Source organism: Nanorana parkeri, unplaced genomic scaffold (assembly GCF_000935625.1).
Source record: "Nanorana parkeri isolate BGI_ZX_2015 unplaced genomic scaffold, ASM93562v1 scaffold589, whole genome shotgun sequence".
Lineage (NCBI taxonomy): Eukaryota > Metazoa > Chordata > Amphibia > Anura > Dicroglossidae > Nanorana > Nanorana parkeri.
This window is the reverse complement of record NW_017306857.1, coordinates 139,243-151,556: the sequence shown is the minus strand read 5'-3', so window position 1 is coordinate 151,556 and position 12,314 is coordinate 139,243. Positions and strand designations below refer to the sequence as shown.

The 12,314-nt window shown below is 44.9% G+C and overlaps 1 protein-coding gene across 1 annotated transcript in view; it reads right to left on the bottom strand.

Annotated features, from left to right (window-relative positions):
* Window positions 1–10,967, bottom strand: part of B4GALNT4 (beta-1,4-N-acetyl-galactosaminyltransferase 4) — a 49,239-nt gene extending 38,272 nt beyond the window's left edge. Inside the window, exon 1 of the mRNA XM_018562662.1 lies at window positions 10,732–10,967. Coding sequence (XP_018418164.1) covers window positions 10,732–10,882 — 151 coding nt within the window. The 5' untranslated portion in view covers window positions 10,883–10,967. The remainder of the gene's footprint in view (window positions 1–10,731) is intronic.
* Window positions 10,968–12,314: the final 1,347 nt, after the last annotated feature.

The following is a 12,314-nucleotide window of genomic DNA, read 5'->3' as shown; positions in this document are numbered from 1 at the left end:
CTCTTGCACGGTCACCCTTTCTTACTGGCTTCCAATGGAGACCACAAGTAGCCATTTCAACCCATTATTGCATGGACATAGCAACAGGTTCACTGCAATCCCACCCACTACACCGCATCCATGGCATATTTCCATGCAGGGTTGTCTGGTCTAAGGGAGACCACACCATTAAGGAACCCAGGCAATGGATGGTTTCAAGCAGAAAATTAGTAGTGGAATAATATGACTGAATTCACTCATCACTACCAATAATAAAAAGGAGTCTCTTGTGTATTGTGCAGTACATCTCTTTACAGATTAAATTGAGTTAAAAAGAAAACGCTGGGCAAAATAAAGCCACTTTAGTCTACTTCTGTGTTCATTAAAATAATTAAATGTAGTTTAAAATAATGCCTGAAATTGCATCTTTCACAAGCCAGCAGAAAAATCAGACAAAAAGCGAGCCCCACACTGTGAACCAATCAGGCACAACTGCGGCGCACAGCGCTGCCTATTAGGTCAGACATTGGGAAGTGGAAGGGAAATGTTTGGGCGGGGGAGAGACCACAAAGCACTGGGGATGCTGCATTTTTATACCATCACCCTTCTGTCTATTCAGTGTAGCAGGCCTGTAAATCAGTTATTTTATAAGGTCAACCAGTTCATAATTACAGATTTCAGTAATTCAGCTATTGGGCTGGAGATGCACTTTAATCACATACATACAAATCGGACATGTTTATATGGTCTGCAAACAAGAGAACATTTGCAGATATTTAATAAAAGCAGAACTCTGGGGAAACTAAATTAACCCTTTCAGTTGGGCTACCCCCAGGACTTGCATGATTGCTTCATCTGTGAGCACCTCAGTTCAGGACCCTGGATGATGCCTCAAAGATAATTCCCTCCTTATGGGAAAAAAAAACAAAAAACAAAAAAAAAAACAGCTGAAGGCATTACCAAGGTGAGCATCTTGGGATGTCTGAGAATACCTGCAGGTGGTGCATTTGCACATTACTCAGTATATAGTATATAGTGTTACCTCAAATAACATTCTAGATGTAATAAATAAAAATAGTTTAGCTGAGCTCCGGAGACATTATCCAAGAAAATCCCTGCTATGGTTAAGGTTTAGCTAGAAATCCTAAATTAATCTTTTGAAATAATCCACAGCTATAAAAGGAGTCATTGTTGCCAAAGGTGCAAAGCTATGAAACAGAGCTAATATCTATAAAGACTAGATTGCCAAACGTATTGGGACGCCGGCCTTTACATGCACATGAACTTTAATGGCATTCCAGTCTTAGTCCCTAGGGTTCAATATTGAGTTGTCCCACCCTTTGCAGCTATAACAGCTTCAACTCTTCTGGGAAGGTGTCCACAAAGTTTAGGAGTGTGTCTATGGGAATGTTGGACCATTTGTGAGGTCAAGTACTGATGTTAGATAAGGCCGGGCTCACAGTCTTTGCACCAATTCATCCCAAAGGTGTTCTATCCGGTTGAGGTCAGGACTCTGTGCAGGCCAGTCAAATTCCTCCACCCCAACTCGCTCATCCATGTCTTTATGGATCTTGCTTTGTGCACTGGTGCTCAGTCATGTTGGAACAGGAAGGGGCCATCCCCAAACTGTTCTCACAAAGTTGGGAGCATGAAATTGTCCAAAATGTCTTTGTGTGCTGAAGCCTTCGGAGTTCCCTCCACTGGAACTAAGGGGCCAGGACCAACCCCTGAAAAACAACCCCACACCATAATCCCCCCTCCACCAAACTTTATACTTGGCACAATGCAGTCAGGCAAGTACCGTTCTCCTGGCAACCACCAAACCCAGACACATCGGATTGCCAGACAGAGAAGCGCAATTCATCTCCACTTCTCTAGAGTCCAGTGGCGGCGTGCTTTACACCACTGCATCCGACGCTTTGCATTGCACTTGCTGATGTAAGGCTTGGATGCAGCTGCTCGGCCATGGAAACCCATTCCATGAAGCTCTCTATGCACTGTTGTGCCAATCTGAAGGCCACACGAAGTTGAGGTCTGTAGGTATTGACAGTTGGCAACTTCTGCGCACTGTGCGCTTCAGCATGCGCTGACCCCGCTCTGTCATTTTATATGGCCTACCACTTCATGGCCGCTTTGCTGTTGTTCCCAGTTGCTTCCACTAACAGTTGACCATGGAATATTTAGTAGCAAGGAAACTTCACGGAAGGACTTATTGCACAGGTGGCAGCTTATCACGGTACCACGCTTCAATACACAGAGCTCCTGAGAGCAACCCATTCTTTCCCACGTTTGTAGAAGCGTCTGCATGCCTAGGCGCTTACATTTTATACACCTGTGGCCATGGAGGTGATTGGAACAACTGAATCCAAAGATTTGGAGGGGTGTCCCAATACTTTTGGCAAGTCTGTGCGTGCGTGCGTGCGTCAGTTGATTATAATCCATTGAGAAATTAGGAAACTACCCAAGGAGCGTTTGGGTTTCTGAGCAGGGGTGAGCAGAGACCTTTAAAAAGGACTTTCACTTCCGTAAATATACATTTGCAGGGCCACAGCTGCACTGTCCCTAAAGGACTGGGAAGCCCAGAGCACTGTAGGAACCTCTGGATTGCATCTTTCCCACACCCCACAAATAGCCAGCTGGGGGGGGGGTCAATATTTGGGGACTTTCCCCAGCCGCACCCCATCTGCATGTAAATGGAGATCCACTTCATCAAGAGAAAACTAAAAAGGACACGATACAGATTCCCATGCAGCATACAACTAGTCATACCTACAAACTTTAATGCAGAGAAGAATGCATAATACAGGCATATAGCTTCATGTATTCCTATTAATCAGCACAGAATGAGTTAATGAGCAATCTTAACACATAGGCGGTTTCTTCCTGGCACTCCATGAGAGTGTGAGCGTGCCCAGACTAAATACAGACTGTTCTGAATGAAGCCTTTCATCCAGAGCCCCTCCACTTCCACTCTTGGAGACCTGTATCAGGAGCCATGTAACCCATCACATCGAACCGAATGAAGAGAAATCCTTTTAGCAGCTAAGCTTAAAAACACCATATCCAGCCACTGGAAAATCCGCTATGTACTTTAAAGGGTAATTAAAACTCACGACTCCTAGCTAGCTGTATCCAGGTCAGCATTGCCGTCAGTTACTTCTAAGAAGCACGCAATTCAGTGCAGGCTTTCTTATCTGCAGCACGATACCTCTACAATGCATCCAAGATATATCGGAGGCTAATGTGCCTTTCCTGTAACATATCCTTCCACAGCCTGCTAAAAAGGTAACATTTTTCCACAACTACATACACACCAAAAAGAAACCAATAATGGTTTTCAAGTGGTCCTAATGGTGGGCTGACTAATCCACCGCAGATTCTTGTACATCTAAACCCCAAACCCAAAGATTTTATATACCACAGCTTACCGGTCCCTAAATGTGGTGGCTGCATTAGTTTTCTTTAAGGCTCATTTTGCCCCCTTTTTTTCTCACCTTGGAATGTTGCCAGTTATACAATTCCTTATGGTGCCTCCACTCTATGGAAGAGCAATGGAGCCACACTTGTCATTCTGTGGAGAGGGTAGTGTTAGATGGACTAGTAGCAGACTTGAATTGGAGCCAAACTCCAGCAAACACTTCTAAAAAATTGGAGTTGTAAAGTCCCAGCATATCCTCTCCTGTTATAACATCAGCATTGTAATAGGAATATATACTGGAGTTGTTTTTGATAATGCAATCAAAGCTTACTTGAAACAAATCCCTTTGATGTAGTGAGTTCTGCCTTCTGTCTACCCATCACTCATCAAATTCCTAGATACCCAGTGTGCTCTGTTGCTTTCCCTGCTGCAATCTCGATTTCTCAATACTACGTATCCCATAATGCATTGCTTCCAGCAAGCAGAGGGCTGATGTGTTTACCTTCTGTCAGAGATGCAACAGGAAGTCTATACAAAGCGAGTGCATATCCTTTAACCCTTAATTGCCAATAAAGTATACCATACATTGCTGACAGCAGGCTCCTGTAAATACAGTTGCCAGGAGTCCATTTACCTTCGCAAAGCTGCCCCTAGGCTGTACACTAGAAGCGTTTCTGGCTGCTTGAAAGCCGCCAGATCGTTCCCAGCGGCCAGCAAACAGTACCCTCCCACCCGACAGCCCCCACCTTGCTCCACTGCACCAACTGTGGGCCCAGGACAAGCATCGTGGGTGTCAGCGGGCATCAGGGAGAGAGACCAGTGAATGACTGTTCACCGATCTCCTCCTCGCTGAATAAAACTGGAAGTGACAACGATTGCATCACTTCCAGCTTCTGAGCCACCATGCTCCAGTTACATAAGCCAGGGAAGAAGCTGGTCAAGCACGATCTGTGCTAAATCAGCTTCAGTGGGCTGCAAAGGTGACAAAAAGAGAACCATCACTAGTATGCCATCACAGAGGGCCTGTGAGCCCCCTCATGTGATAGCAATAAAGTGAAGAAAAAAAAATAAAAGCTAAAAGTACATTTTTAAAAAACACCCACCAATTTTCGTATTTAATTTTAAAGTCCACTGCCTCTGCAAACACACGCATACCAAGCAAATACAGAACGTTGTTGAAAGTGATGGACAGACGGAAGGCAGAACTCACTAGATGAAAGGTTTTTTTTCCCCTTCCAAGCAAGCTTTGGTTGCATTATCAGAAACAACTCCAGTATGTATTGCTATTATAATGCTGATGGTATAACAGGATAGTATGTGCTGGGACTTTACGTCTTTGAAGATGATAAGCGTCTCACCAAACAGGAGGCAAGGCGCCACACACACACCATCATAAGGAATCCTCACCCCACAGGCAATTGTAAATCAGGGACGTAGGGCAACTGTTCAAGACAAAACATATTTGTTTTAAAAAAGTCATCACAAGGCTACAATATGATAAAAGCAATCATATGCAAAAAAACTAAATAAAAGTTTCTCATTTTGCTGCAGTAAATTAAAAGCCAAAATGGCTGGAATCTTCCACGGCACTTTAATCCTCCAAGCTGCAGTGTAACATTTAGCTCCGGTATAGCCGAAACCAAAAACGTTATTTTCGATTAGTATAGCGTAAAGAGACATTAGAACTACTTTCAAGTTTGTATGACTTTCTTTCGTTACATAGAGTCACTCTCTGTAATTGTCCTGATCATCAGTTATACCTGGAAATGAAAGTGAGGGGAAATCCACAATTCTGAGTTGCTACCACAACAGGCATTAGGCCCCATTCACACCTATGCGTATTGTAATATGCGCGACCGTCACACGTTTTTTTTACCATGATTCGCTTTAAAAAAGTCGCGCGACCGTCGCGCGATTCCAAAGGCTACTTGGCAGTTGTCTCCGGCTCGAGGCTGAGGACGAAAAACCGGAAGTGGCGCCCCGGAAGTGCGTCACCTATGACTCGTCGCGCACGCCGCGTGGCTCACCTCAGTGACGTCACCCGCCGCGGCCCCCAAATAGGGAATCCAGTATGAGCCCAAGGGACGGTGCAGTGCTCCGCGCGATGGGTTGCTGTGAGGTCTTCCAATGGGGCACTAGTGTCTGATAACTGTCTATGAGAGGATTTCCCTTATATTAGAAAGGTAATCCTCTAACTTCCTGTTGCGTGTACAGGGCAGGAAATAAAAGAAAATCTCCTGAATGAGACACAGATAGGGGAGTACGCAACAACCCAACAACGGTTTTAACCCCCCTCTACTCCATCAAAAATGAAAACAAAAACATTGGTTTTAGTTTACATACACTTTAAAGAACTCCGGGGAAAACTCTCAGCCCTTGCAATGGTGCTCGTTTGTGTCTATGGAAGGGAAAAAGGGAAGAAGTGTATAGACACGAGGATGCTGAGGAGCATTCCATCTGTGCAGTGGATGAGGAGACACTTCAGTGACCAGAGAATCAGGGAGTCTGCTCAGGAAATTCGGGAGAGTACAACTCATTTTGTTTAGCACCTAGACAAAAGAGACATTAACCCCTTGCAGTGCAGGGTTGAGTTTTTCCCCCAGAGTTCTTCTTTAACCAAGTTATTTCACAATTGTCCGCTAAAAATTCCTCAATTCTTTTTTTGGTCACCACCTTTTACTCCTCCTTTCCATGCTTTCCTCAAGGTGCACTTCACTGAAACTCCATTATCCCCCAACCTGCTATTTCTGTGTACTGACTGCCAGGGCTCATTCACAGCACAACACCTTGATGTGCATTGCAGTGCGTTAAACAGCCCAATAGGCTGAAACACACGCAAGAGTAGAGCAGACTGCATTGTTTCACAACGTAGCTTAACACATAGGGCATCATGCATTGTACAACACACTTTTTTCTGAGTATGCGTTGATGGGTCATTCGCAACAAATGGCACTGCAGCACCCAACTACACAACAATCATTACATAACAAGCATTACTACACGTGGTGCGAGTGAATCCTTCTACTATGTGAGCAGTACATTTGCTAACAAATGCTGCAGTGACTGAATAGGGAAAGGGCAGAGGGAGACATTTAATTGTAAAAAAAAAAGAAATAGCAAACATAATTGAAATACACTTGCGTTATGCTTTTGTTAATCATTCTGCTCTAAGCTAGGTTCTCAGTCTTCAGATTCTGCATATTTAGGGCAAGGTAGGCCTACATTGAAGGCTAGAAACAGTCTAGAAATGTTTAAACAAAAAAAAACCCTCTGAAAAAAAAAAGTATTGATTTTCTCCCCTGCATTTCAGTATCAGCGTTTACCATCTGCTAATCTGATTTTGCTGTTCTTGAGAAATTCAACATTTATCTGCAGAATACTGGCAACCTACAGTGTGATGCCACCGACACATCCATTTACTGTTCATACTTCATATGGTCACTAAAATGCTACACAGACAGGAACACTGTTATGTTCAACAAGGTCATTACTACCGTAGCATAATGGGTATAAAATTTGGAGCTGTGTGCAATACTCAGTTTCCCCATTAAAAAAAAACACAAACAAAACAAAATAGGGTTGTTAGACCTTCATGCACTGTGTGTACTAGTGATGGGAAAGATGCCAACAATCAGACAGGGGCTTGTTTATGAAAAGTACGCCATTTCTTGTAGTGGATCAAAATCCTTCCTTCATTTGCACTTCTGAAATGGCAGTTGGGTGCCAACTGGTTGCCATTAGGGATGCACCGATACTAGTATCGGTACCGATGCCGCATATTTGGGCGAGTACTCGCACAAATGCTCCGAAGCCTGGCTAGATACCAGAGCTTCTGTTATCAGGAAGCGAGTCATTACATGCTGCCCAGCTTCCTGATTGGTCAGGAAGCTGGCCAATCAGGAAGCCAGGCGCAATGTAATGACGCGACGGGCAGCTCTGATTGGCCGGGATGCCAGCTTCATGCTCCCTCGTCACAAGGAAACATGGAGCCAGATACCTGGCCAATCAGAAACCCGGCGCTGCGTCATTACACAGCGCCCGGCTTCCTGATTGGCCAGAAAGCCGGCTCCATGCTTTCTTGTCATCCAGTGACGAGAACCATGGAGACTGCTTCCCTGCTAATCAGGAAGCCAGGTGGCGAGTCATTACACGCCGCCTAGCTTCCTTAATTGGACTTCTGGTATCGGTGAATACCGAAACAAAAAATATTGATACGCTATACCGAAAAATCAGTATTGGTGCATACCTAGTCGCTATGAAGATTTTTTTTTTCCTTTCTCCTTTAGCAGACTTTTCATTTATAAGCCCCTGGAAGGTTAGAGAAAATAAATGAGCCCTCAGAAGAGATATAAAAACGCTGTGTACAGAACACAATGTGGTTGATATTTAAGATCATGTTCCCAGAGAAATTATCCTTTTACAGGCAATTGGAAAAAAAAAAAAAAAATCTCATGAGTGGAAAAGTCTACAGGAAGTTTTAAACTTTTGTATGACAGATGCTCCATCAAATCCAGGAACCCTAAAAGCACAGAACAGTAGACGCAGCGCCAATTTTATGGATGTTCAAGCTGCTGCTATGAAACTTGTGTTATGGTCAAGTCTCCTCCAGAGAGTCGGCAAGACTGACACGCAACGCTGCACAAGTCTCTCCTGGACAAACCCAACCCAGTGTCAGTGAGGGGATCCCACCTCCTCCCAACTGCTTCTCTTCTGCCAGCTGGAAGAGCCCAGCCTGACTCATAGGCTTGGGCAGGGAAGGCAAGGGGCCAGCCAAGTGAAGTAATAACAAGCTACCAAGACATCTAATTATAGGACTCCTCCCACCACGCAGACCTCTGCCAAAACTTTACAGAAAGCCCATTCTCTAATTCTGATCAAAGATCTTCAAACGCCGACAGATGCTAAAATAATTCTGAACCTGAGGCTAAAGTGGACCATACACAAGCAGATTGGGCTGCCTAGCCATTCCCTCTAAGCTGCGGGTGGACTATTCCATAACAGATACAGCCACCTATGGTGAGGACCCAAACTGACAGCTAGGGATGTTTGATCCTCGCACCAAAAGTCCAGAGGAGGAACAACAGGTGCAGTCAAATTAGAGCTCAATGCTGTCAATGCATTAAAAAAAGAACTTGCTGCATACCGTCATGTACCTTGGAATTAAAGTGTACCTGTGGATTCTTAAACCATGACGAGTTGGCTCCCTAAAGCTGGCCATACCATGTTAGCCTTATGGCCGAGTCACAGGAGTCAGCTGAAATTCTTACAGTGGGTGGCCCTGGTGACTTGACACAAGTTTATTACTCAATTAACTTTTGTGGAAAGAACTGCTCCCAACATGCCTCTGAGTCATGCCTGTAACTGTCAGTTTTGCAATGCCTCATGAGACTTGTAGTTCCACAACAGCTGGAGCGCCGGAGTTGCCCACCCCTGCACTAGAAGAATCTATTAGGGCCAGTTCAACACTGGATAGCATTCCAGCCGGCTCACTTTGTTGTGCGCGGGAGGGTGCGTGGCAGCGTATTGAAGTGAATGGCACCGCAGCCACGCCCTCCGGCCGCACAGGAGCGCAAGGCACATCAATGCCTGTGGTCCAGGTCAGAAAAAAATGCTGCAAGCACTATCTTTTCTGACTGGGCCAAAACGCAGGCATTGCTGTGCCTTGTGTTCCCATGTGACCGGAGACAAAGTGAGCCGGCCAGAGTGCGATCCAGCCCCAGTGGGGCCGGAACGCACTGTGGCTGGTGTGAACTAGCCCTCAAAGATTTTGCTTTGTTCAGTGTATTAGCATATGGTCAGCTGTAGCATACAGCAGGCAGTCCCAGGTGCCTATATACATTTTTTGTTGGTTTCCAGAGAGGCTTGGAAACCTAAAAAAGTCTGCGGAATGATGTTATGCATACTGCCAACAGTGATCTGATCGTTGTGCTCTGGCCCTTCTCCCATATTCCTCCCTACTGGCCATTAAGTGTTTTGTATGGTCCCAATGGCCAATGAAGAGGTGTGGTTGGCAGGCCAGAGTGCAACAGACGCTCATTTACATTCAGTTTATTAGGCGCAGGTTTGCTTTAATCATCATTCAATAGATCATAAATGGTTTATAGATGAGAACATTGGGGGAAATTTATCAAAACGGCAGACAAATTTTGGAGCAGTTGCCAATGGCAACCCATCAGCTTCTATCTTCAGTGAAGATGTGAAAATTAAACCGAGAAGCTGATTGGTTGCCATGTACAGCTGCACCAGATTTGATAATTCCCCTCATTGTTTATACAATAGATCAGAAACATGGTTTGTATAGTTACATAGCCAGTAAGGTTGAAAAAAAGGCAAGTGCATAGAGCTCAGCTATTTAGGTTTATAAAACAGAAACATTGTTTTATTAAACTCCATTCAAAACACCAATACAACCTCATGACAGCGACAAACATAATAAAGCTGAACGCCTGGCAGATATAAAAGACACAAGTTACTACTGCTTTGCATTCAATATCAGCAGTACAGAACAGCTCAGACTGGAGGAGGGGGTAGCACAAAAAGCCAGATAGAGGAGTGATGTTTCAGTCTGCTGCTCGCCTTTCACAGGCTGGGGAAGGGTCAAGACCTGTAAGTGTCACTTAACTGCAGCACACACAAATCAAGTCTCCACCCTACCAGCCAGGGATGTGCTGTGAGGCAGAGCTGTGTAAATCTAATTACTGGGTGGACAGACATACAAATCCAATGACCGGTAAATTAGCTCCTTTATATGCATTTAGCGAATCGCCTGGAGTTCAACTTCAAATATGGCACATAGCAATAATAGCTCATAATCAAAGTAATGCATACCAACCAGATTCCAGCATACCATTGTGCCAGTTAAAAATCAATTCTGTTCAAATAGCTACGGACTCGAGAACTCGGCACATTGTCTGATCAGCTCACTGCCAATTGCTGCCATTTGACCACAAAAGGCAGCGTTCAAATTGAATTGCCTGCAGTGCAATCCCATCTCAACAGGACCCGACAAGTCCACATGCAATGCAAAGTAATGCAGGTCAAATGCAGTGTCAGAACCGTCAACATGCACTGCACCTTGGAAGTAAAAGGGATTCCGACTGCCTTTGTTCCATTTGTGTTTTAAAACACATGGTAGGGCAAAACAACACAGCTCTGCTTATAATAGCAGACTGCGCTGCCCTTTCATGTACCACATCACACAAAAGTAAAATAACATACTAAGCAACGGGAGAGCGACAATTAGGTTTTTGACCCACTGCTATGGTGTGTAAAAGGAAAAAAAAAAAAAATGTCAGTCAATAACAGAACAAAAAGGAATATGTGGAAAGAATTACCTCTACCGTAGACGAAGGGCAACCTCAGAGCTTTGCCCTGTCTTGCTAGACTGATGTGCAGATAGGTGACCCAGACTGCTGAGGTAAGTAGCACCAACAAAAGCAGAAGTTTAAATTGCCTGCGGATCTTCTTCACTGGCAACCAAGGCATCCTGCTGGCACCATCACCAGGCACAGCGGTGGGGCCGCGGACAGGGCTCCCTTACACACTTCCAGGGCGCATGAAGACAGAGGGGGTGTCTGTTAATAGGAGTAGGTAAATACCGTCAGTGACTTCATTAAAGCAGACAGACAAGAACGACACAGATGTGCATTAGAGAAGGCGAATGTTACAATACGTAGCAAGGAAATAAACACAATCGCTCCTCACAGCATCACTGCGAACCCATGAAGACCACTTACTGATGAGGCACCTGCACAGGTCTGTCAATGGCACCTGTTGAACTGGATCGGGCAGAGTTCCGAGACGAGGAAAAACGCCATCAAAAGAATACAATTTGCTCATGCCGAAATGCTTAAGGCCTCGTTCACACCTGAACGTTTTGTAGCGCGTTCTACGCTCAATGAACGCTCTACAAAACGGTCAAACATATAAATCCCATTGTATTCAATGGTCTCGTTCACACCTTGGCGTATTTCAGCCCGTCCCTAACGCGCTACAAAACGGCCCACGCCTGAAAAGGTACATGTACTACTTTGGGCCGTTTTTGTTGCGCGTTTCCATTGGGATACAGCCAAGAAGCCCTCGGAAACTCGCGTCCTAAAAGTAGATCTAAACCCAGTGTATGGTGCAGGGTAATCCCTGCTGAACTACCACTGTAGCAACCAGTGTGGAGTCTCACTGCTTCTGCTGCATTCCTAGCCCCATAAAATAAAAAAACACCAGTGAAACCACCCCTCTTAATGGCTGTGGCAGGCAGATGGCCATAGGAATTAGGTGCAGCCAACATCAAACTTTTAAAAGTCGATCCAAACTCTAGTGGGGGAGTGTAATCCCTTCAAAACTACCATCACAGCCGGCGTGGAGTCTCACTGCTTCAGCTGCATTCCAAACTACACAAAATTAAACACTAGAGAGAGACCACCCCTTGATGGCTACGGCAGGCACATGGCCAATAAGGTGCAGCCATCATCAAAGCCCTTAAAGTAGATCTAAACTGAATTTTAAAAAAAAATAAACTCATAAGTTTTACATGTTAGTACCATTTCAAAAGTCGACGTACACTGTACGTCGTCAGTCACGAAGGGGTTAAATTTCCTTTTAATCTGAACATTTACACACACACGGTGATCCTGCCATGAAGGTCCTTGTTCAGGCACTTCCTGCTATAGCGGGACAAATTTCTTCCAATTGCCCTATGCGTGGTCACCCTGTCACACACACCCCCAGTTGAGACTACAGGCCATCATATACCGCACATACATGGACCACCGTGGTCATCAGCAAGCCAGCCCAGAGCAATGATGTGCATTTGATGGTGGGCTGAGTGCATACAGACAGGAAGTGGCTGAATGAGGCAACGGAATGTAAAAACATGAATGGTGAAAACAGCATTTTATATAAAACCACACATGCCATGTGA